This window comes from Chroicocephalus ridibundus, chromosome 2 (assembly GCF_963924245.1).
Source record: "Chroicocephalus ridibundus chromosome 2, bChrRid1.1, whole genome shotgun sequence".
Lineage (NCBI taxonomy): Eukaryota > Metazoa > Chordata > Aves > Charadriiformes > Laridae > Chroicocephalus > Chroicocephalus ridibundus.
This window is the reverse complement of record NC_086285.1, coordinates 46,796,771-46,823,446: the sequence shown is the minus strand read 5'-3', so window position 1 is coordinate 46,823,446 and position 26,676 is coordinate 46,796,771. Positions and strand designations below refer to the sequence as shown.

The window sequence follows — 26,676 nt, the reverse complement described above, 5'->3', positions numbered from 1 at the left end:
ATGTACAGATGAGCACGCTCAGCTGACTAACTTTTTTCAAAGAAACAACAATTACATAACATAACCTCTCAGAATTGTTTGTGATGTTCATTTATATCACAACAGTGCCATATTCAACCTCTTTTTTTATCTTTTTTTTTTTTCTTTTCTTCCTGCACTGTTTCTGTCAGATGGCACACTGCTGGTTGGAGCTTCTTTGGGCCTTCTTGCTACCTTTGCTCAGTCCATTAAGTTGTAATCCCTGTAATGAGGCTAATGAAAAAGAATTAATTATCAGATTGGTAGCTTAATGCTGCCATGATGACAGGCCCAGAATTGCATATGAATGTCTATATACATGCCTTTTTCCTGGGTTTTTTTTGGATGTTTGCCATGATGAGGAGATCAGTGATGGATCTGCCTTTTTGTCATAAGCTGTAAGAAGGGCATCTCAAGTTTTGCTTGAGAGAAGAAAAGATGCTGCTATCAAGTCTTGATACCTTCTTCCAAAATGGAAGGCATCTCTTTATGCTTTACTTTCTCATTGTTATCTTGGCCTTATGCCATACATTCTCAAATAGAGCCAAGTAGGCATCATTTACTTGCGTTGGTCACTGGTGGTTTCCCAGTCCTGTAACGACTAGCAGGAAAAATGTCCCCTTTTTTTTCCCCTCACCTTCTTTTCTTTCTGAATTTTGCATTGCAAGTAGTTGAAGGGAGCCTTAGACTTTGCAGGTGGTGAGATGTTTAAAAATTGAGCAGCTGGATTGAATTGTGCTTATTTCTAATTCTGTTCTAGATATGTTTCCTCATGATACTGTAAATGCGTTAGTAGTTCTTTCTAAGAAGTAACAGGAAATTAATTGTATGTATTTTGTCATTCTGAGAAGACAAACCTTTCTTTTTAAATGTGAGGTTGAGGCATACAGTCTTCCCAGAAAAATGTTATAAGACTGTTTAGTTGTGATTTGAAGTATAAAGAAATTAATGAGTCCTTGCAGCCAATCTCTAATTGCTTTCTGAGCTACCTTTGTGCATTGCATTTGGCAGTAGGAAGGGTCAGTGAACTGCAAACTCTGGCAGCTGTCTGATTTACACGTGTTTTCTGAAAGAGGGTGATGACAAATTTGTCCCAGTTCTATGCTGGAAGTTGTGCCGATTTTCATATAAATAAATCACTACATTTTATTACCCTTATTCTTTCAAAATCATGTGACTTGCCTGCAACAGAGATCTCATTGCTGATTCAATTTGGCGTGTAAAAAGAGCTCTTTCTTTTTTCTGTGGAACTTTTTGTTCCAACTATCTCTTAAACTACTTGTGGTAGTCACACATGAACCAATATCTAGGCATTTTGATACAAATGCTGGTTAGATGGATAGAATTGTGCAAAAACATTGTGGTGTTTGGTGTTACTGTCTTTAAATAGCCTTGCCTTTTTTAGCAATTAAAAACTCTCTTCATACTGTTACTTACTGAGTTGCTGAGAAGCCAGAATAGGTCCCATGCACTGGTTAGCCACAGGTTGCTAAAAGCCAGTTTTTAAAGAATATGGTTTACTTACAACAGATTATTTTTTTATGATTTTTTTTTTTTAAACCACTGCTAAAATATTATATAGCCATACCTATTCCTTTGAGCTTCCCCAGAGTGCTAAATGAGGCCCCTTGCACCATCTCGTTCAAGTTTGCCAGGGTGGAGTGACACAGGGAGCCCTCTTAGGGGCTACTCTGCGCAAGGTGTTGCTTACACGGTAGCCCTGCCTTTTGGTCAGGCAGGGCATTTACTTCAATAACAGTGCTTTGGAAGCAACTTGCCTTTAATTCCCTGCTGATTATTAGAGCTATTAGGTTTTGAATATAGTTATTGTTCGTTTTGTGTTGTTACAGTATCGATGCTTTTTTTTTTTTTTTCACTGAAAGATGTTTTATAAAAATTGAGGAGACACGGGAGAGACCTGTGTCATTAAGGGCACTTAGTTTTAGATGCTTTGCAACGAATGCAACCGATTCCTCTTGAAGAAACCTCGCAGTTGCTTCGGAAGTAATTCTGCTTTCCATTTTAAAATTCCTTTGTTTGTTTCTCAGAACACTTTGTAAGACTTTATTATTATTATTAAAGGGCCCCTCTGAGAGCGGGGACTAGCAGCCTGGCACCTGGCCAGATGGGGAAGCCAGTGACCCTGGAGAGCTGGGGAGAGCCAGTCAGCTCACTAGACTGGTTGGCTGGCTTGGCGAGCCGGCCTGTCCTCTTTCAAAAGTTTTGATTGAATTAGCACATTCCTGTGGAATATTTTGGGTTTCATCAAGTCAGCACTTTGTGTTGGAACGCTGTTCTACTGGAAACTTTTCTAAGCGGGTCTCCTTAAAGCCGCTTGCTCAGGGGTGGTGCTGCTTTGACATCAGTGCTGCTTTCACTCAGGCTGCTCTGCATTTAATTCAGATATGGCAATGGATCTGATTATTGGCCAACATATTCATGGAGGTTCATTTTAAGGGGAAAAGCGTTTGCTAGTGTAATTTCAGAGAGGGAAAATGTTGAGATGTCCAGCGCATGAGCTGCAGGAGGTTTTTTTTTATTCAAGGTAACTACTTTGCAATTATTCTTTTTAAATTCCATTAAGTGAATTTTTGAGCCCTATCACAGCAAAAAAGAGCAGGGGTTACAGTATCTCAGATAGCTGGGATTACATGTATGATTTTGTATTTGAAGTTTATTCATCTCAGTTTTGAATGGAGGGCTTAGTATGTAGAAAGACTATAACAGACAGCATATTGAAAATTTAAGGTAGGTGTACTGCAAGGAAAACATGTATGAAACTTGATGTGCTTTTCCTGTCTGGCAGCGTACTTTGTCTTCTGAGGCACTTGAATCTAACACCATGCACAGTTAGACAAATATTCTTGTGGTGTCTAACCAAGTTCAAAATTATTTGGTCCACAACAGTGCAACTGATTTTCAATTTGCAAGGACGCAAAGCAGGATTTTGTCATGAGGATTTAAATACACTGTTTATTCTAAATCAGTTTGAGGTATTGGGTTAAGTTTTGTCTTGTGGGGAAAGAGAAATGCTGGTGCTGCCACATGCTGAGGCCTGCATGTGAGCGAGTGGCAGAATCCTGAGCTGGAACCTGTATGAGCAATAATCCTGCTAGAGGAGTTGTCGACATCTAAATGACAGCCGTAACATATGCATTTTGATCAAAAGTAGAGACTTGAAGATTAGCATGAGTCACCTAAAGGACGGAATAAAAATATTTTGGAAACATTCTTTGTGAATGGGGCTGACCTATTTTTTTTCTAACACAAGTTATAAGCTTTGTTGATTGGTGGCTGTTTCAACATCCTTGGGGCAAGCTACTTTTGCCACAACTTACTCAGTTTATATTGCTCATTAGAAGGGAAGAAAAATAGTGCACCTTAACCTAATGTTTGTACCACCGAGATACATGATTCTGGTAGTTCCACCCCCTGCAGGGACTTGATTTCCTTAGTCACTTCTGCCCACAAAAAAAGGGAGAGTATTTTACTCAGCAGGACTGATGCTGTCAACTGTTGTGACTGATGCACTGAAAACTTGAGTCTGCAATGAAAAGAATAGCTAACTTCAAGTTCACTTCTCTGCCAGGGTTCCTGAGATCATACCCTAAAAGACCTTGCAAAAGGGCATCTTGCCAGCCTGCCTGGAAAAGCTTAAGCCTTCCTCCTTGTCTTCATCCTTTAATAGGACTAGACTTTCAGCAAAGCAGTACAAAATAATACTAAGGCAAAGCAGTTCTTTGATTCCACTTTATGGATAATTTTATACCTCAGATAGAATTTCTCAATTCTTCCATTTTTGGAGTTTAACAAGATTCTTGGCTAATAGTTTCTAGCTTCTTGCTCTGCCCTAGATGGTTCTGTGTTCAGTTCTCCAGGGTGCTGGGGAGGGAGAAAAGCATACTTTATAAGGTAGTTTAACAGGACATGTAAACAGACACTTATCCTGTGCTTGCAGTTAAAATAGTGACATTTACTCTTGTTTTGATCTTGTGTACTCAGGAACATCCTCCAGAGTATGTAGGAGGTTCATTCAGTTTCCCTGATGCTTTAAAACTGTTTTCTTCAGTCGTTCTTGAAAATAATTAAAACCGTTAAACATCTGTTGAACTTTGAGAGACCATTACTATAGTAAGTAAAATTTTAATCTCAGACGTTTGCACAGCTGTTATTCTGTGAATTAGTATGATATCAGCTCAGACTTTTCATAGCTTTTCTTACAAATCAGTGTTACAATTTTAAGGAGGGAAATTGTGTTTGAAGAACTTGATTAAAATATATTGATTAGTTTATACTTCCTCCCTTGGGGACTTGTTGGTAACATTTGAACAAGGAGGAAACTTTCACTGGTGTTCACCAACGTAGGCTGTGGATAGCTACTGGTCCAAACGAGACTGCCAAGAGGAACAGTGTCAAACTCTACCTCTTCCTTCCTTTTGTTCAGTAAAGCTTTATTTCCTTCCAACCATCCCAAATCTTTCCTTCACCAGTTTTCAGTACCCCACAGAAGAGCATCACTGCAAAAGCAGCCTGGTATGGTTCAGGTTTGTTGAGAGACAGAGATTGTTCATTTTAAAGTGTAATGCTGAGAAATGTCACTAAATAAAACCACACTGGAGTCCAACGTGTACCTACCTAAAGGTAGGACCTGCTTCGGTGACCCCATTTCAGCCTCAGTCAATGGAGGAGTTGGGTCAGTCCGTGATAGTGTGGAGTTGCAGCACTTTTAGAGCTGCAGTCTCTTATCTTTCCTCCACACGCACAAACTGTCAACCCTTTGCTACAGAGTCAAAAAAGTAAGCTGTGTGTTTCTAATGGTGTAGCTGTGAAGAAAGCTCCTGAAATGGGAACATAGTGTAACTGAGAGGGAAGTGCTTCGCGTGTCTGGAACAGCAGTTCCCAGAACTGCAGACTACCCCATTTATCTTGGTAGAATATAATCTCAAAGGTTTAGTGGTGGTGGTTGAGGGATCAGCATTGCTTATTGTTTTACCCTTCATGTAAAGGGAAGGGAGGCGTAGATTTGTAAAGTAGCTATGACAGCTCCTTTCTATGGTGCAGGTTGGGGATGCTCAATAGATTATGCTAAATTTTCTTGCTGTAATGAAGTAAAGTTGACGTGTTTGCATCCTGCTGAGGAGGACACACTGCAGAGATCACATCCATTCATATCTTAAACTTCGCTCTGATTTGCTGTGAATGGGACTGACACTTTTAATGAATCTTTGGGGAGAAGGGTGTTTGGTGGGTGATTCTCTACATACTTTCCCTTGAGACAGGCCTAAATTTGTTAGACCAAACTTCCTGTGACAGCCGTCACAAATCACTCCTGGCCAAAATAGCTGCAATGTCACCTCATGCTTAATTCAGTTCTTGGGACAACATTTATTTTTTTTCCCCCTCAGTACATTGGAAACGCCTTTCTATAAATGCATACGTGTGCCACGGGAATATTTTATATGCAGCACTGGATAAATACAGTAAAGCTTTTGACAGTAGAACAAGCCTGCTTGTTTCTGAAAGAAATGGAGAAAACAGGATCATTCATGAGCTGAATAGCTCAAGTTGTTTCTTTTCTTTAGAAGCCACTCCTAACCTCAGATGCTGCCGTTGTCTTGCTTTGGTACTGACAGCGCTGCTAAAGTCAAATGACAATTCTTGTCCTAGAAAATTACAGATACACCTGTGAACCAGTGCCGCAAAGAACATCTGCGGGTGACGCGAGGAGTGATTCAGATCAGGTTAGAAGAGGACCCAATATATTGTCATTGTGCTTCTCTTGTATAATGACAGCGCAGTGCTGCATGCAGGAGAAAGCTAAGGGACAGTTTTGTTCGCTCGGTAGCAAACGCTCGCTGTGCTGTGACTCCACATCATGTGATGTGGGCAGACAGGAGCTACCTTCCACGTCTTACACTTAATCAGTCTTTAGCTTTGAGAGGTCATTCGGAGGATGTCATAAATCGTGTCTGCAACTGCTGCAGTCTTGTGACTGCTGGGAATTTAGCTTCAGGGGAAATAATGTTCCTAGTTTTGTATGTTAATTCTGCAGTCTTTAAAGTTGATACCTCTAAAACCTTGAGATTTTACTTGTTTGTTTGCAGCAAACTTGACATTTTTTTCGGTAGTTGCTCTGTGGAAACAAACCCCTTGAAAATACACACCTTTTCCTAATCTTAGAGAATAGGTTTCATTGGCTGAATTTTGAAATAAAACTACTTGAAATCTTTAGGTTATTAAGAATAAATGCCAAACTACATCTCACTGAGATTGAGTGATCTGTGTAGGAATTTCATGGTATTTCCTTCCGTAAATTCCTCACTGTTTTGCAGGAACTAGAACAGCTTATTTGCAGATGAGGATTTTTTTTCTACAGAAATAAAAAAGAATAAGAGGCACTTCTTCCTGCTCAGAAACTACCCCAAGGGCAGATCAATTGAAAGAATTGCCTGAAATGTGATTTGTAATTTTTTTTTCTTCAGATTAAAATCTTGTTTTAAAACCCTCCTACCCTTTGATTATTTAAATAGTCTGGTGCTTGAGTTGCAGACTCAACCCTTCAAAGACAAAAGAAGTCAGTCCAGCTTTTTCAGGGGATTTCAGTGGTAGAACAAGCCTAACTCTTCAGAACCAAGCCGGATGAAAACACCATTAATGAGATAGGGTACTCTCACTTCTAAACTGGGGATTATTATCACTGCTCACACAGGAGGAAAGATTACAAGTTTTTAGTATTTTTAACAAAATCTAGTGATTCTAGAACAGGCTGTAAAATTGCCTATTGACAGGAATTATGTTGATTATGTACTGACTTAGGTACAAAATACTTGACTTGCCCTGGAGGAACCTCCGTGCTCCTTGAAGTTTGCGTAACACTGTCTCACATGGGTACAGATTTGTTCAGATGCAGAAATAACCCCAAGTTGTAACACACAGCTGAAACACAAAAAACTTCACTATTGCTAGATTTAGTGCTGAACTATATTAACACTTAGGAAACTTCGTTAAAGTTTCCTTGTAAAAAACTCAGATAACTTCCATTTTAACCCTGCACTAATAGCTATCTGTAATTTAAAGCCATATCAAATTTACTTCATTTTGACTGTGTTCCTCATCCCCTCCTTTCTTGTGCAAAGTTTAATTAAATAGCCTTCATGTATAACATTGGGTATTGCATAGCCTTCATGTAGCTAAGCAATAATTTAGTATTCAGTGATCATTTTTAGCCCATAAATAATGTTCGTTTATTTGAGGAGGAGAGATGGTGGGGGAGTTGTTCGGTTGACACTTGTATGCTTACAAGGAAGTCTATTTCAATCTGTGGCGTTATTAGTTGAAACACCTTGTTGTCATAATGATATCCAATGGTATTGATAGCCTGTAGATTTAAAAAACGAGGATAAAAATAAAACTTTAATATGGTTGTAGAAGTATACTGCCAGATTATGTGCATGAAACTTTGAACAAATACTGGATGATTTTCTTTGGGGACTTTTTGGTTTTTTTAAGCACATCTCCCATGTTAATCTTTTTATGTTATTATTTGTGAATGATTGTGATTGCTGAATACTATTGAAATTACGTGTGTGTCTTTTATTTGACTTAATTGCTAGGATCTAGAAACTGATGCTGTTTTCTTTAAAGTGTAAAGGAAGGTTTGTTGTTTTGTTTTTCTTTCCCTCTTGAAATTAAAGACCCATATACTCGGTATCTTACTGGGATAGTAAAAACTTGTAGGTGCCTGTTAGCACGAGAAATACTGCATCTCTATGCCTGCCGTAATAAATTATAATACTGGATTATGGGTTAGTGTAGAGCAGAAAAATTGAGATAACTTTGAAAACTCCGACTCAAGATTTGATGTTATCAGAACTTTTTGCATTTAGACATGTTTTGCATTCCATCTATATCGCAAGGATAATTGCATTTAAAATAGGAATAGCTTGTAAAAAGCAGTCCGTCTGCTGTGAACAGAAAAGACAGACACGTAAAAATTATGCAGTGATTTATATCCCTGTCCTGTGTATGCATGTCGACAACAGGCATTCAATTTTAACTGGGAGAAGACTGATCTCGAGCCTGCTGGGAAAAGCACCCTGTAGGCCTAGCACCTGGCACTGGGGTTAATAAGCCAGACTTTATGCACTCTGAGTTTTGGCACCAGTGTTTTCATTGTGTTTTGTTCAGTAATGCATAGTATCTTCCCTAAGAATAGCGTCTTGGTCAGACACACCTGTTTTTCTCCCCTCCTCCTGTTTCAAGCTTAGGCCCATAGTTTCATCTTTCATCTTCCTTAGTGCTCCCTATGCATTCATTTTGCATCAGATCAAACCAAACTCCTCTGCAGGCTTGCAAAGAAGTGAGTCAGTTATTTGGCCAATGTTAAAAGACTGGAAAAAAGACTTGGCAAAACCCATTGTGCGCAGGGCACCTGTAGGAAGCCTAGAATAGGAACTTGAAAAAGGACTAAGTGAACAGAACGCTGAATCAAATCCTACATCCAACTTCAAAACAAGTCACCATAACAGTAATCCATGTTGTTTGGAGTAATAGGCTAGCTAACTGCATCTGATCTTTCTCTGTTCATTCCTTCTCTGCTTCTGCTCTTCAAGGACGCTGTTCCCATATGCTTTCCTTCCATGAAGGTTTCTAATGTACCCGCTTCACCTACATTGTGTTAGATGAGTTCTCATAGATTTCATTAGGTCAGCAGGTCCCCATCACACTCTCAATTTCTTGCAGACTGTTACTAGAATGAAACTTCTTAATTGAAAATCATTGCAATGCAATTTCTCTGGCTTCTGACTGTAGTTTCAGGGATGGTGAATAGTTGAAGCCTTTCCACTTGGAAAAACTGTCTTCTGCAATCATTTTGGTCTCATTTCGTGTTGGGGATAAAATAAGCTTAGTCACTTTAAAAAGCTGCCAAAGCAAGAGGGATTTCCTAACCTCAGTGGGATCCTTTTGTACAGTCACATTAACGTCTTGCGTTTGCAAGATCTTTTCAAACTTAGATCTTACCTTCAGCTTGATCAGAGATGGTTATGTTCTGTCATACCTACTCTGCCACATCCACACTCTGCTTTACTTTCCCAGGCTTTGTGAACACTGTTGGCAATAGTACCTAGTCTTGATTTGGCAAAGTTGCTGATTTTAACAGACTTACAGCATCATAGCTAAGTCCTCCTTCTGACCGAAAAGCTATTTGAAGAGAACTGTCTCTGCGTGGTGTATGAAAGGAATTCTTCACCCTCTTCCTAACCACAGTGGTATCTTTCCCACATTAAATCAGATTCCAGAGTTATTTATTACCAGAAGAAGCTTCTGTAGATAAATACTCTTGGGGGTTTATGCCTGGTTGGTTGTGGTGGGTTTTTTTTGGTTTGGGTTTTATTGTTTTGTTTGTGTTTTTTTTCCTTTGGTAAAAGAAGTCATCTGCTACACATGGCAAGCTGCACCTCAGGCCTCTTTCATTTTTCTTGAATGTGCCCCTGTTGGTGATAAGACTTAACTTTCTGCCCCTTGCTCTGGGGGATACCATGTGGTTCAGCCACCTTTGGACTCTGTATCTCTGGATTGTGAAGTTCTCAACAGGCCTAAGCTGATTTTGCATCTATCATAGCAGTTTCGTAGTGATGTACACATCAGCAGGTACATATAAGTAGCCCTTTAATATTTTGCTTTGATTTACTTCTCAAAGATAAGAAGCATTGCTTAGCAAAGAATAAAAGTGATAAAAGATCTGCATGCGTGAATCCCACACTGATATTCTTCTTTCTTGCCCACTTCTTTAAGTTTTCTTCATCCCAGCTAGCTCCAGCTCCCTGTGAGAAACAATCCTCTCTAACTGCAGCAGACTCTTTCTGTCAGCAATACGTGCTGGTTGCCCCTGGCCATTTACTCAACCTCTCCTTCTTTTGTAGCGTATTTGTGGTGTAAGATCCTCTTTGATGGTAAACTCGGCCTTGAGAAGTGTAAATCATTCTTACTCAATGAAGCCAAGGAGGAGGTATTCCCCAAGTGATAGTTTCTTACACTGTTTTATAAGGAGTCTTGTTTTGCTGCTGTTTTGTTTCTTGTGGCTTTGCCCCTTTACGTGCTACTTTTGGTTTAACTCCTGACATTGGAGATTAATACCTGATAACCTGAGAGGTCATGTAATATTGGTTAAAAACCAAGAAAACAGCCTAAAGGCAGCTTCCTTGTTCCATGCACTGTAAGAAGCAGCTTTTGTTTTAGACGGCATGTGCTGGGGTACGCTATTTGTGATAGAATTGCATGGTGGGGCACTAGTCTGGTACTGCTGCATTCAAGGTTTTTTCACACAGTTGCCTCCTGATGAATCAATATTTAGAAGTATTTTCATCTCCCAGGAATAGTTTCTGAAGGGAGGGAGGGAAGCCTTGGGCCAAACACAGCATTTCAAGGAATCACTATTCAAGAACAAGTTACCCCTTGGGTCATTCAAAGCACGAATATACATCAGTTCAGTTGGAACAGGGACTTAGTACAGGATGGGTAAGGCTGGCACAAAGTCCCTTTACATCATGTGCTGGAGGATAAGACTGTTTATTTGTGGTTTGTTTGTGAACAGGTGCAGTTCTTTGGCCCATATCTAGACTAGAATTTGACAGTTTAAGGACATCGTACTTACAAATGTGGTGATTGGAACTTATCTTTAGAAGCCAGTGAAACAGGAGAAAGTTGTTTAGCTATCTTGAGATGATATACCATTCAAGGGCATCTCAAAATGCAAGCAGACAAGAAGATGCAAGAAGTTGGAAAGACTGTAGCTTAAGCAGAAGTTTCAGACTCAATCAGATAATTGCATCGAGAGCAAATCTTGAGTCACTGTGGAAACGCATAGTCACGCTGACAATAAATCTCAAGACAGGAGCACAAGATGTTTCATGTCCAATTGGGTTGATAAATTTCATCTTGTATGAGTATCGAGTATCTATTTCACCCCAACACTTTCTACCAGAAGCATAAATAGGGACTGAGAAAGTTGGTACGCTGGTCACAATAGCATAGGAGTGGCTGAGGATGTTGTTGCTCGGAAGTGAGAAGCTTTATTTCTCAGACTGCTTGGCCTTGTTTCAAAGCCTAGCCCCTCACTGGGAGTCCTGGGGTGCAAACTTGACATTGTCCATGAGCAAGATATCTTAATTGGACACTGTATGAAAGCTGTGTTGTTTAAACTCGGGGTTTATTTTTTTTTGGTAGAACTGTAGCTTGTATTGACACCATGTATCTTAAAGTTGCAGATAGATTTCCATTGAGACCATGGAAACAAACCTCTTTACAAAAGAACTGTTTCCCTAAGAGCACAAATCCCTCTCCCCTTTATATTATGTAGTTTACCTATTTAAAATTGCATCCAGGTAGCTAGGACTATACAGGCTTTTATACTCAACCTGCTCCCTGAAATCTATTTCTATTGCTACTATTTCAGTCTTTATTCAACAAAAAGTGAGTATTTTTTTCTCTACCATACACCCGATTGTTATCTGTCTGAACAGGAAGCATCTAGCTGTTTCTCAGAACTAGCTTCTGAAAGCTGAGAATGTCCCACAAAAATCTAAATCCAGTTCTTCAAATGTTGGGTTAGCTGAGAAACAATGAAACCTCTGCAGCTACCTCCCTCTAGCTCAGCGTCTTGTTGTGATAAAAGTATTGCAACTTAGCCCTTATTCTGCAAATATTTCTCTTGTTTTCTTGTGCAACTTTCACTTTGTTTTGTGGGCTCCCTCTCCTTTACCTTTGTGTTTTACGAGGAGCGAGCACTAAAGACTGTAGGCAATGTTTGTGCAGGAAGTCTTTTGTGATGGGTATCTGCTTGTATATAGATAGATATCTCAGTCTTGGACCAACACCGAGCAAGGTGAGAAGGGAAGGGGAAACCAAGGATAACATTGGGACTTTGAATAGGAAATTGTAACGGGCTGCTGTGAAGAATGAGGGGTGAAGAATGAGATGCCAAACACACATACACACACCACCACCCCCCCCAAATTCATGAGACACTTCGTTAGTATTTGAGGAAGTGTCACATCTGTTGTAGCTGTTCAGTTTGCTTGAGAGAGGTTATTATGTTTTTGTGTAGTGTGGTGAAGGAAGGTGGTTTTAGATTGCTTAATTTCTAGGTATTACCGCGCAAGCTGTGCAGTGGTGTTTGGGGTTATTGTGCCTGTTGGGAGTGCACAAAAAGTTGCAACATGTGCTTGTTTGATTAGCATGTGGGTATTAGTTTTTTCAGCAGTATAAAAGGGAATTTGCATTGAAAGTAGTCAGGAGAGCTGAATTCTGAATTTCTACATGCTCAACTTTCTGAAAACGACTTAGCTGTGGTTCAAGTAAAAACACTAGATGTTAAAAAGCTTCCCTTTTCCATCTGATCTGCAGGAGGTTGCTTGTATTAGAGCAATAAGAAGTATTTCTGGTCAGGAACCCGCTGCTTCTTCAGAAGATATGTTCCTTGCTGAGGGCAGTGCAAGTTTAGCTTCTGGCTGTGAAGGTGCAGTCTTTATAAGTGAACAAAGTTAATGGATTTAGCTCTGCCTTGCTCAATCTGCTTGACAGACCCTGTAGCTTGGAGAGCTCTGAGTGGCAAAATAAGTGTCTTCTGCAGTGACAACGGAATGATCTTTCTCCTGCTATTAAGTGCTCTGAGCACTAAAGAATCAGCTCTCCTTCAGAGTGTCTTTCTGCCTCAATTTTTGAGCAGCAGTGGAGGGCTGACCTGGTCATCCAAGAATGATCCCTAGCTGGTGCATGCTGAATCAAGGATGTTCCTCTTGTGGCAGCCAGAATACTGAAAAACAACAGGTAGAACGCCAAAGAAACTGCTTGCTCTCCTAGTGCTTAGGATGGAGTAGAAGAGAAAGCTTTTGCTTGCAGCCAGTACCATGTTGCAAACCCAGTTACTGAGCTACATGAGAAGCACACCCTGCATAATGGTCCCTTTTTCTTCCATTCCAGTATCTACTTCTTCCAAGGATATTAACCCCAAATAGGAAGGCTGTCCATGTTATTCATATCAGATAGTGGCTAATAATGTTAATTTCTTCCTCCTTTCTCCAATGCCTGCATTGCAACAGTAAATGAAATGAAATGATGCAAGGGTAGGAGGGCTGGTAGAAAAAGTAGGTCTAGAGGGAATGATATTTTGGAGAAAATGGGTGTGAAGAGGAGGAAAGCATGATCGGAAATGTCTGGAAAAGAATGGAGAGGGAGAAAAACAGATGCGGCAGAAGCTGGAAAGATTTAGTAAATCAAGTCAGTAACATTTAATAAGAGTATGCTAATCACATCCACACATACTTGCTGGATACCAAATAGTTACCCGTGGAAAGTGCAGGTCCTTCTGGTCTGCTTATTTTTGTAACACTGCAAGGAAAAACTTTTTGGATTGTCCCAGAAGGTGATACCAGTAAAAGTGTAGAATAAATTCTGCAACATGGATGAATTCGTGCTGTCTGTGTGAAGAAATATATTTGCTTCTAGATGTCAGGAGCTTGATGTACCCCATTTAAAAACAATCAAAGACAGTCTCTAGTGCTTTACTCAGAGAGTTTTTAGTAATCAGCAACAAAAAAGAATGAATCTGTAACAGATATATGGTAATATATACTATTTAATGAAGTTTCATCGATATTTTTTAACCTCTTACGGCTCTTGTTTAACCAATTTTAGAAGGTTCTGAAGGTACGTTTCAATAAGTTTTAGTCGTATTCCTGAAAGGGTACACTTTGTGTCATTCTTCACTGTTGCGGTGGCAGCTTCCACAGACATTTAAGCTTTTAAGTTTTATAAAAAATACAGATGTTTTTAAAAATTGTCATACTGGATTAGATCAAAGGTCTTTCTAACTTGGTGTTCCGTTTCCAGTGAATGCCTAGAGAGAAATAAAATACTGCAGCTATAAGGTGATACCTCCCCAAATACTATCGCAGTCTCCATGATTTGTGACTTGGGGTTTCCTGAGCCTAGAGCTGTATCTATCTATGTTTTAAAAAGAAAACCAAAAAGCAGTAGCATAGCTTTTAATGACTTAATCCATAACGTGTGTATTGCATGTGCTTTTGCAGTCCTCAGTTTAAAGACAGACTATTTCATTTCCCACTGTTTCAAGCATTGCCTATAATTTTAACCATGGCTGAGTTGGTGGCTTTGATAGTTGTTGGATATATTTTTCTAAAGTTTTAGAAAAGGTTTTTAATTGGTCAAGTATATGCAAAATTGCCAGGATGATTATATTTTAATTCAGTACCACCTATTTTGCTATAAATGCAGGAGTGGAGAAAAATTAATTTTTCAGTAAAGATAAAAGCAGAATTTTAGGAGGACAAATTACTGACAACCAGAAGTTAAACCAGTAGTAGTATTAACCAGGGATAGAGGAGAGGAGGAAGAAATACTTGAGCAGACACGGGAGGGAAATACTACGCTCTTTTGCCAGGTTTCATCTTTGACACCAGTCTTTGGCTAGTGAGTACTTGTTCAAATAGCTGGGAAGGTGGAGGAGTGTTTACCTCCTGTTTGGTGCAAGGCAGATGGATGTGGGGGTGTGGTGAGTGTTTGTGTATATACCCACGTGTGGGCGAAATGGAAAAATGTGGCCTCTGCTTATTTCCTCTTCCCAGTTCCATTTAGGTAATACACTTGTATAAATGTTTTAATCATAACATTGATGAAATCTCAAACTGTTCTCTTTTTTTTTTTTTAAGAGAAAAAGAATAATATGTATGTGCTGAATCACTCCGCTGCAGGAAAATATGAAACAAAAAAAATTGTTCAGACTGCAGTGGTTCTGTGCAAAATGATTTATACATTTTTCTGTAAAAGAGATGCTTAAAAGTTAGTGTTAAATGGCCCTTAAACTGACTTCCATCTGGTATAAGCCAGTGGTGGTACAGGGGAGTGCTGTATGAAACAAGTACAGAACAGATTCTGGCCGGATCCAGGTCTAACAGGTTTTGTCACTCCTTTTTCTTTATCTGGGATTGATGATCCGAATCACCTAAAATGGTCATTTTGCTGTCGTCACTCTACATGTGTAATCAATTATGAGCGTAATTATACAGGTTTAGAGTCTATTAACGCGCAGTGCCAAGTTGCACGTGGGCATTTGTAGTTGTTGGGTATTTTGTACTAATTCCTTCAGAATTTATGCTTTCTTCTTGCATGAGAGCCTGGTAGGATTCGTAAGGTTAACACAAGAAGTAAGGAATGCCAAGTCCTCGTTATTTCAGAGGAAGAAGAACATTGAAACCTATTAACAAAATCTGTTCTGCAGGGGTGGCAGAGCTCCACCGTGTTTTTGAGTCCCCGTCCATGCCAACCGTCATCAGTGTTGACACCAGCTCCCTCTGGCATGACTAGGCAAAGCCGGTGCATGCCCGGCGGCTCATCCCAGTGGGAAAGCTTGGGGTGAAGCCAGGGAGAGCGGCAAGCTGTTTGCCTGGGACTTGTGCCGTGGGGCCGGTATTGGCAAGAGGGAGGCTAATGGCAGTTGGGGAGAGTACGGGAAGAAAAGGAGTTTCAGACATTTGCAGCAGGGCTGGTGGGAGATACAAATGTTTAAATTGGCGTCTTGCCCTAATGTTGGCCAAAAGGTGCAGAACCTTGTTAAATCGCTCAGTGGGAGTTCAGACACAAGTGTTGTACAGTCTGGGGAGCGCATGATAAGCCAGACATGTTCAATAGAAAATGATGTGAAAGCAGTTCGCAGGAATGTTTTCTTTTATAAATTGTATTTTTATTGGACAGATTTTTCATTTTTGTCATCAAAACTTGACTAAATGCTTCCCTCTTGAGAGTGCTGAGGGAAGGGAGGCTGTGGATTAATTCACTGGAGGTATCTTAGTGTCATTTTGGTTTGGGTACCAGCTGCTGATCTGATAAAGTAACTCCATGGAAAAAATTACTTTTATTTAGTATGCTCAGTGTATATGATACATGCCTGAATTATAATGGCGCTTCTTCCTGCAACCTAACAGTGGGAAGAGAGTCAACCTCCTCGTAGGACTTTTGGCAAAGCACTTGTGTAAAGAGTCTAGGAGGGCAGTGTCTGAGGGCCTCAGGCAAAGAAAGATTAATAATACCTCTGTAGTTGTCTGGAGAGTCTTTGCCTCCTGGTGTCGGATACTGAAGTATCTTTTTATATTAAAAAAACCCCAAACACTTCAAGGAAGTATTTATCCGTAGCACCCTCTTCTGGGCAAGTTCTTAGTGTCGGGATTTTGTAATAACAAATAAGAGTTCTTAAGATCTTCTGTATTGTATTAAATTGCTTTCCCTCTTTGGTACCTCTAACGTACTTGGAAGCTCACAGCTTGTGATAGAACAGAAGTGATTTCTTAATACGATGCTTACCAATGATATGACCATGTGTAAAATACATATTTTTTTAATTTTCTTTGTTGTGGTAGGTGCATATTGTTTATTAAATTGTTTTGAATATTTTTCTTTATAACAGTTCACCTCATGTTATATATTCTTCACATATCCTCATGAATATGCCACATGTGTGGCATTATACTGTATTCTTAGCATAACCAATGGGTGTAGCAGAGACTGAAATAAGCGCTGTTTTAGAAACCCAAGCACCTGCAAGACAGCTTGCTGTTGTTCTAAGGGAAACAAGATAGACCTAATTTCATTTCACTTTTTCCTGCAGTGATAGCTTTTTAGTTGTCTGCTTGTCATTTTCTGTGTGTTTGAAAAGCCAGGAGTATTGGAGCCCTGGGGAGAATAGCTTAGAGCTAGTGGTTTCTCAGTCGTACCTTTACGCTCCTTTTGGTTAAGAAGGGGAAGTTTTTCCCAGGAAACTGTGGAAGTTTGAACACGTGAGCTTTACTTTGCCAAACGTTCACCTTTCTGATCTGCCAGCTTGATTGCTACGGGGTCCCTTGTTGGGAATGCTCGGTGCACTATGTGAGGTTGTGTCTAACTGGGACATTTAACCTGCTTCTGGCAAATAGGGCCTTACGTGATCTCCTGTTTTGCTTTGTACTAAGACTGAATTCTGCATCCCACGTTCTGGCTAAGAGAAGTGTCCAAGAGAGAAGGTTTTTATTAAAAATAATATATTTTCCCAGAAACTTCTGTGTGAAAGCCAACTCTTGTGCATTCCTAGTAACTGACTTTCTCCTCGTTTGTTACGGGACTTGGTAATGCTGCGAAAAAAATCAGTATCTCCAGGAATTTAGGGTCATTGGAGCCATACAGATCTTTCCCTGATGGAAGACTCCCATTTCTATTGCCAACAATTGCATACTTACATTGAGGTATAGGTGGATAGGATGTAGTAGAACATGATGACACAGCGAGATGAGGAGGTTGAAGGTATGAAGTAGGAGTACCAGAAAGGCTTATAGATGTATAGAAGAGAGATAAGTAGGAGAGTAGAAAAAGTGAATGATAGGTTAAGTGTTTAGAAGCTAAGAGGATCTTTACCTCGTTAATTACCTGCATTGTACGGTTTTAGAGCACAGGTTTCCGAGGTCAGATCAGAGAAGCCTATGCAGTAGCGTATGGATCTGCTCGGAGAGTATAAACTCCAAAGGTTTACTGGCTGTTGATTATGGCTACCCCACTTCTCTATATGGGCATCTTCCCACAGGACTTCATTTTGAGCTATGGCTGTGTTTAGGCAAGAAACTGAATCATAACCATATCTTAATTTGAGCTGTTAAGATGTCTCCCACCAGGAATCTTCAGTCAGCTGAAGTCAGAGATCAGTGTGACTGATCCTCACCTTCACATGACTTTCTACAGGACTAGAAGTATCTTCTGTAGCTGTCCTTGATGTACTGAATAAAGAACCTTTTGATTGTAATAGTCTGCTTTTTAACTGTTTAACTTTGTGCTTTTCTTCAGAGGATGTGCTGAGCAAAGATGCTGGGGAGTGTGCAATATGCCTGGAAGAGCTGCAGCAAGGAGATACTATAGCACGGCTGCCTTGCCTCTGCATATATCATAAAGGGCAAGTATTCCTCGGGATGCATATAAAATTCCAGAAGGTCGTATTTATTGGGTAACTCCTCTAAGAGGGACTTAAAGGAGCACTAAAGCTTAGTCGCTTTTTACATTTAAGAGAACAACAACAGCAGCAACCCTAAAGATGTTTTAAAAATGATGTCTTTCTGCGTCTCCACCAATGTATTTGAAACCAGTGTTCCCTGCTGTAGTCTTCTCATGGTTGCATGAAAAGCCCATAGAGAAAAAAGGCGAAATCACCTGCACATCAGAGCTATGGAGCTTAGGTTGTCAAACGCTAATAGACTTCAGGGGGAAAGGGGAAACACTTTTTAAACCTGTTTTGTATTTGGTTTTACAAGTGTCTGTAACTACAGGAAGTAAGATGTCAGTGAATGGTACAAGCAAGGTCATAGTGTTAGTAGCGAAGTAACCCGTATATAAAAGCTGGATAGTAATTTGTAAAATGCTTCCTTAGAAAATTTTAACACTTCAGATATTTAGCTGTTCAACAGTGTTTAAGATGCAAATGTTACTGTGGTTTGGGGTTATTACATTTTCAATGAATGCGGAAATATGTGTCTATATACATCTTTGTATAATATGAAATCCTACTATTCATTGAAATTAGGAGAAACCAATTTATATTCATATCTTACTGCTAAATGTTACTGAGATATTCATTCATGTCAATTGTTTTCATTTTTGTCTTGCATCCAACAGCTGCATAGATGAATGGTTTGAAGTAAATAGATCTTGCCCTGAGCATCCCTCTGATTAAGACAAGATTCATGTTTTTAGGTAATGCTTATTTTTAGATGCGTACATTTCAACAGTAAATATCTTTATTATATGCAATAACTCTTTATGCTATTTTTTTTTTAACTTGGGAATTTGCTACTGTGTCTCAGAACTGCAGTATTAATCAGTAAGTATTGACGTATATTGCAATATGTAAGATGTTTCTGCATCGTTATATGGCATGGTCTGAAATGATGTATTCCAGTTTTAGTACTGGAAAGTGGCAAGTCAGTGCCAATAAAGCTTTAGCATTAACTTCTAAAGAGTATTTTTTCCATGGAAAGGAAACAAAATTAAAATAATACAATTGTGTAATTTTGGATTGTTCCATGAGTACTGGCATTTATTTCTGCCCAAAAGCTTTTGGAATCACATGAAGACGTTGAAACTAGGTATTTTCAAAACCGCTTTCATGTTAATGCATTCCAGAATGTTTAAAATGTATAAATAAATAAAAATATTAACATGTTGGTATCCATCCCATGTCAGAAGTTCACTTTTTTCCAGCTTGCGTTCTTGCGTTAATGATTTCCGATCCACAATCAGTGTCAAAGGTTTAAAGGATAGGTTTATTCTTTTAGTTGATTAGTTAAAAAACTTTTTATTGCATTAAACTACTGCCCCTGAGCATTGCAAAACACACCAACAATCATAATTCTTAAAGAAATTGACATATCTGAAATTCTGGCTGGTAGCTGAGGGTTTGATTTTGTTGTTCTCATGGAAATTTAAAAAAAAAAAAAAAATCTGAAGAGTTCATTATTGGCATCTATTTGTTCATTTGTTTCATCTTGCTTCACGAGCCTGCGTTGCAGGTCGCATTGCAGTGCTGTGGTTGTTGCAAGGGTAGCAGAAAGAACCTGAAGGGAAGGTATCCTGCTACCGGGATAATCGTTTTAACCTCAGGGCGGCGTTAACCAAAATTAATAAATAAACACTTTTCCTATATTGCCCCCAACAACTGAATCATGGAAGAAGCCCACATGCTGTTTATGAACACATTTGTCTCTGTTCACGCTCATGGGTGTCTAACCTCATGTTAAAATCAATTTGCGCCTTTTCACAGCAGAGATGGTGATAATTGGGGGCTTAGGGAAAAGGGGAAGGGAAACACGGCGGTGGCGCTCACGCTGTTTGAGTGTGCTATGTACTGAAATAATGGTACTTTTGTCTTCTGCTTTTTCAACAGCTGCTTCCACTGATCAGAAAACATAGATGTGAGGTTCCCGTGCTGAACACAGCGTGCCTGGCTTGAGACTTACAGTTCTTTGTGGCTGAAAAAGGCAAAGACGGACAGTGACATGGAAAAAGCGTTGCAGACGCCGGTTACTTGCCAGTAGTGCTCGGTATACCAAACACTCATGCAAAGGACACACAGGGATTTTGAAAATGCTGCACATTCTGTAACAATCGACTCCCCACAGACATTACTGACACTTTTGTATTGAAGGCCAAAGTTCCTAATTTCAGACTAACTTGTGGTTCTGTGAAGAAGCGGGTTATTGGACATGTTTCCTACTGCCCCAAGCGGAAGCGGAGACGTTCGATACGTGCTATCTGAGACCCTTGCAGGAGGATGGCCCCAGTTTTGAGTGGGAACGTTTTCACCTTCTCGTTGGCTGAAGAAGAGTAAATGGCAAACTAAATATAATCTAACAGTGTGACCTTAATTTACTGAATTCATGCCTGTTTTATGTTCTTCACTTTTTTTTCAAGAACAGAAAACATAAACTTCTCTGCATAGGAATACTATATTTCAGAACTTTGTAACTAAACCTTTGTCACAATGCAGTCCAAAGAGTAAAACCAAGACAGGTAACTAATTTATATTGATCGAGCTATAGGGATTGTTGAAATCTGCACATTGTATTGCTATTTAAGTAACTAAACTTCTCTTTTACTGCTTGTGAGTAAAAACAACAAAAAAAATGCAGCAAAGCAAAATCTTACAGCTATGCAACTTTTTTTTAAATAGGAAAAAAAAAAGAAGAATTACCAATTTTAAGTGCTGCCAGTTAAGGTAATTTGTTTAACGGGTATTTTTTTAAAAATGTTTCAGGTAATTATTTTATTGTACTACTCTCATCTCCAGGCTGCCTCCTGAGGTGTAAATGAATAACTGCAAATGTGGGCACAGCAAGAGGTTTTTACAGGCATGGGTGAGATAACATCGAGGTGGGATTTGTGTTTAATTTTTAAAACACGTGCAAGTTTTTCTTTCCTTGTTTGAATGGGTTTTTTTGATGGCAGGATCTGTAGTATTTTGCATCTAAATCCTTGGTCTCTTCACGCGCAGACCAGCATTTGACAATGTGGTTTGTTTTTTGTTTTTGTTTTTTTTTTTAAAAATGCACCTGCATTTGTTTAATTTATTATTCTTTTACTGTATTATATTGGTATAACCAGGGCTCCATGAAACACAGGATGTCTCTGGAGGGGTACACCAAGTAAAACTGTGGATAAGTATTAGTTCCCATGAAGTATCACAGTTTAAAAAAAAAAAAAAAAGACATGGAAAAAAAAAAAAAGACAGACAATGAACTGGAACAGATATCAGGGCTTAGAAGTGTATTTTTTATATCAAGAATTAATCATACTAGTTTCTGACTTTCACAGTACAGGGAAGAGTTATGAATATTTATTAGCAACAGCATTTTTAGTAGATTTCAATAGTCAAAGTAAATTGCACAACACCTTGAACATTTTTCTTGTACATACATAATTCTGCTTTTCTTTTTTTGTTTAAGTACGTGCTTCTCTCTGTTGCTACTGTGATTCATATCAAAAAGGGCAAAGAAGAGGAGCAACTGCTGCTATCTGGAGAACAAGTGCAGTGCATGTTACTAAACTCTGCTATCTTGCTTGCAGAGCAATTCTTGCCTGGATAACATTTTCTCTTGAATGATGCTCTGTAAAATGCCTTTGTTATGCTGCAAATCTAAAGGAGTCCAAACTAGATAATTGTCATAATCGCCGGTGCAGTTTCTACATTTTTGGGCTTGCATCGCTGGTTTCGGCTGAACCTGTAACTATGGGGCCCTGTTGTATTCTCTTTTTCAGTGGGAGCAGAGGCATTTTGTCACACTTTCAATTCTGTACTCGCATCAAATGTACAGTCATTCCCTGTACAGATTCCTTTTTAGCTGAGAATATTTGTGTTGCCTTGTATTATCATGGGGGGGAGGGAGGGGATGAGGAATTACAGCACCCATAATACTCAAATAGTGGTGTTGCCTGCAGGCCCACTTTTCCACTATTTTAAATTCCTGCTATCTTCTGGAAGCAAAGCTTTTGCATTTGCGTTGGTTTCGTGTTTACTGTAGGCTTCATGCCTACAGAAACTCACCTGTAATAATGTAAAGGGGTTAGGTAAGTGTTTTTGGTGTCCTGTGCTCCGAGGTCATAGATAGTCTTTGGCTTGGGGATTAAGTAGGTAAATATTATAAACATAAATCTGTTTACAACTTAAGCTCAGTTTTGGTAGTTCATATTTCTAGTTCATTTACTGTTTCTTCAAAAACCTTAATTTTCTGTATTCAGATGCAAGTAGCTGGTTTAAAGACCCAGCAGTTATCACTGCTGTCCTACATTTAGGACCAGTGCTTGAAAAACATGCCACTAGCAACCGCACCGACGCAGGGTTTTGCAGGCAAGAGTCTGTGGCTGCCTCCATCAGCACGGTAGAGCAGCAATACTTTGGATTATTTGAGGAACCCATACAAGGTCAGCCTTAGATCCTGCTTTAGCATTCTTGGTATCTATAAATCTCTTCTGAAAGGCTATGGGAGGTTTTCTTGTATCAAAACCCTGTAATATAGACCAAGCCTAGAATGACCCTGGAAGCATGAGAGTGATGCTTGAGTTTGAAAACGCCTGTGGAAATTCACCTATGTAAGCTTTCTGTCACCGAGCTGTGTTGGTCAGTTGGCGATGACCATGCTGTAGACGTAGCTGTAGTCATAGGCAACACCTTCATTTTGAAAACGTCCTCACAGTGGTCCTTGTGCTTCAGAAAGGGAAAAAATAAACACCAAACAAGTCCTGCGTCTCAATCAAGGAATACCACACTTGTCCACAAGAAGCAATAACTTAAATTACGGTGCGATATGCTTCTTTGCCTGTAAATATGTTGAGATTGCCAATTCTGTGCGGTTTCAGAGTATTTTCTGTCACCTGGCCTACATCTTCCCTAAGTATGTAAGGGTGTGAAATAATTCCCATACTCAGGTCTGCCATAAACATGCTGCTTGCCAGAAGGGGAAGAGTAGACTCAACACTGTCTTGAAATGTGAGATTTTTTTCTGAACTTGTAACATACCCGTGTATCTCGAGTAGCAACTTGTGTTTTGAAGTTCATAGTGGAGGTGGCTGTGAGTTGGATCATATGTAACCCTACTCCATACAATACCGAGAGAGCCATGCTACTGTCAGCACGGGGCGCCCAGTGTCCCGGCTCTTACAAAGCAGTATATCTATAATAACACTTTCCTTTTGAAGGAGGTAGCTAATTTTCTTTCAACGTGCACATTCAACGATGAGTTCAGTGGGACGTAAAAGCAAAAATACGAAGCACACTGCAAATTTCTGCTATTTTATTTTTGGGAAGAATAAAGCGTAAAACAGATGGTCTTATTTGTAATCAATTTAACTTTCATATGCAAGAGTAAGTGTACGGCAGTATTTTGAAATGGAAAATATGTAGGTAATGTGCAAAGACGTGGGTGGATGCTTGTGACCTTTTTTTTCCCCTCCATCCCCCCTTTATGATGTGAAGGGGGTTTTATGACTTAATCTCAAGATTTATACATTTATCCTAGTTCTTAATGCTAGGAGCACTGGCTTTTTAATTAAGTCTTTGCTGAAAGGCTGGAGAGCTGGTAAAACTGACTCCCAGAGGACTTAAAATCTCAGCAAATGTGGGAAAGAATTTTTATTCAGAAATGTGGATCTTTGGTGTTTCTGGTTGTATAACGTCTAGTGCATAAGATATGCTTATGGATGCTTTTAGTATGCCGCCTTTTCCATGTGAGGGCTTTAGAATCTTGCTCCGTCTCTTCTGTGTTTCACCAGAAGCAGGGAACGCGGCACTTGAGTGTTACTGCTATCTGTACCTAAACAGCAACAAAGCATACGTTGGTTTTTGTGTAGGCCAAGATCTTTCTGAGTTTCTGTGAATTCTAGCCGATTTCCCATATCGAAAGAGAATATTTCTGTGCAAATTTGGTATTGCTGGTTTTTACCTACTAATTTTGCTGTACAGTTGGGAGCTTCCTGCCGAGAGACCACCGTCTACCTGGGAGCGCCGAAGTGCTGCTATGGACCTTCCAGCTCACCTTTGCCGGTGGAGGATTATCTCATTTTTTGATGACTGCTATATTTTATGATTCACTTTACACCCCTCCAAGCTTAAAAGTCATTTTAGTATTAACATCTTCCCCTCTTCCCAGCTGAAGACATGATACATCTTAGGCCGTATCCCCTCAATCTTTGGACAGGCTTTCCATTGGCATCAGCAAAAGTAACATCGGAGGCTGTAGCTGGAAGAGAAGGGCTCGTTACGGGGTTTGATACAACCCGGCCAAAAGGGGTTTTTCCTGCAGCAGTGTCATCAGCTCATATCACTTCTTGTCCTTCAAAATACTCTATGTGAGAAATTCATGACAGAACTGTGTCCAGTTTTTGTTTCCGAAACGCAAAACTTCTGTGATGTTTCTCCATATAAATTAACCTGCTTCTAAAATCAGGTTGAAGATGTTTTAGCCTGTTGGGGAAAAACAAAAACCAAAAGAGCAACAAAAAAGTCCTTACTCTCAAGTTGCATTTGGTTATCTTACTGCAGAGTTTGGCTGGCTTCCCAAGCCACTGCATGGCATTCTGTAAAGTCATTTCTCAATTAAGGACATCAGAGGTGACAAAGGGATAAACTGTAAAGTGACCTCACCGTGGGGCATCGCTAGTTGCTGAAGACTCGCTCAGGTAAACCATCGTAGGAATACCGTGCACCTGAAAAAGGTTGGACTTGGTTCTGTCTCTGATCTAACAAGTTGCCGGCGTACAAGGAGTAGGAGGCAGCAAGCCCGCTAGCTGATCTTTCTGGCAGCTTTTAATCTGTCTGTGTTTGTTTGAGAGACTTTTGCCCTTGGGTGTGCTTTGGCAAAGGTTTTGCAACGATAAGTAGGATTTGCTTGATTCTGGCAGAGTTTCAAGCGTAAGTAACCCGACGTTGCAAGTACACGATCTGTTGCTGAATCCTGTTCCTCTTGTTTTCTCTCAAATCTGTGCTTTTTATTGCTAATTTGTTATATTTAATAGTAAACACTTCTCAACACGACTGGTCACAAGCTCTCAAGGTGTGAAATGCTAACAGGAAGAGACATCAAAGTGCGATTCCGTGCTTTTCCTGTGCATATTAAGATGAAGCTGAAGTGTTCATTATCGTACAGTCAAGAATTCTCTCCTAGCTGATATTGCCAAAGCACTGTAACTTTCAAGGAAGAAGGGAGGTGGCTTTAGCTGTAGAGGGGATGTTTGAACGAACTACTTAATTTTGAAAGCTGCAGCATCGCGCTGAACGAGTGGTGAGCCAGCATTAACCTTATCACTTGGCTGCGAATCTCAGTCTGGCTCTTCCTCCCCTTCGGCTGGTACCTGCTGGTAGGGAGCAGAGCGTATATTCCCCTTTTTTATATGCCTCGTCCCACAGAGCTAACCCTGCCCACAACGAGTTAGAGGGAACTCCGTGCTACCTTCTGAGATGCCACCCGTACGTGCAGCGGTAATGGGCAAGATGTCTTCCTTCATTACCTGGAGCAGAAATCGGAATGTAATTTGCAATGTCTAATGTAAAAACGTGTTTGTATCTTTTTTTTTTTTTAATTGAGCAGTATGATTGCAAGTTGACTTAAGTTGTTCTAAGGTACTCTTTTTCAGTGGTTTGCCAGTACATAATCATGAATGAAAATATTTTTTTATTGATTTTTAGGTTGTATGTTTAACATTCCATTCATGTAAAATATGTACAAATATATGTAATAAATCTTTTGAAGCACAGTTTTCTTCACACTTCCAGGTGATTTTTTTTAATTTTTGTTTTTAAGGTATTAGTGAAAGAGGCATCGCTGTGGGGCAGAGCTTCTGTTATGCCCGTGCTGCAGACCAAGCTGAAGCAGAGGAAGGGAAAGCAATGTGTGGTGTGTGGTCACAGCTAGAAAAGCCACTTGGTGTCCTGCCTGTCCGCAGTCCTGCCTGTCCGTAGTCCTGCAGGTAGGAGTGAAGCCCCTCTGGGCCGGCCTCTGGCTCCTCTGAGCCCCCTTGGCTCTTCGCAGATCCTGCAAAGCCGCTGTGACGGGCTTTTATCAGCCTGGCCAAGGACGGTCATGGCAGAGCAGAGCTGATGTAGCTGCTGTTTCGCCAGGGTGGCTGGTGGCCGGAGGCGAGGTGTCTCTGGTTGATGTGTCCTCTGATGATCTTCACCGGACACGATGGCCTTCAAGGGTAGCATAAATTAGAGCTGCCAGGTCTGGAGGTGGGAAACTCATAGGTGGTTTAAAAACAAAAAAGAGAAGGGGAAGGGGGTGGCGGCAAACCTTTCTCCTCACCTGTGGATTGGGAAGCTCCATCAAATCATCGACCTACCTTAATACACTGCTCATTCCTTCAGTTACCTCTACCCAAATACCGCTCTAGCTTCCTCCCAAAACGCTTCATATTTTCCTCTTTAAAACTGACTGCCTGCCAGCGTACCCATAGCTCAGCAGCGCAGGGATTTCCTTGTCCCCGAAGGTCATCAACGCTCTCCTGTCTGTCCCTGAACAGCGGGGAGGAGGCTACCACAACAGGCTCCTGCAGCAACACCTTGCTTGGAGGAGAGAATTT

At 40.1% G+C, this 26,676-nt stretch overlaps 1 protein-coding gene across 2 annotated transcripts in view; it reads left to right on the top strand.

Moving 5' to 3' along the window:
* The window catches only part of ZNRF2 (zinc and ring finger 2), a 61,498-nt gene extending 35,671 nt beyond the window's left edge, over positions 1-25,827 (top strand). The window contains exons 3-6 of one of the 2 annotated variants that reach the window (XR_010069874.1): positions 17,902-18,007; positions 18,724-18,801; positions 19,991-20,616; positions 24,062-25,827. Coding sequence is in view for 1 of the 2 variants with exons in the window: in XM_063325277.1 (XP_063181347.1) it covers positions 17,902-18,007; positions 18,724-18,781 (164 nt within the window). In the remaining variant the exon portion in view is untranslated. Of the gene's footprint in view, positions 1-17,901; positions 18,008-18,723; positions 18,802-19,990; positions 21,142-24,061 lie in introns of those variants that run through there. The other variant, XM_063325277.1, reaches the window with a different exon arrangement.
* The last annotated feature ends 849 nt before the right edge of the window (positions 25,828-26,676 follow it).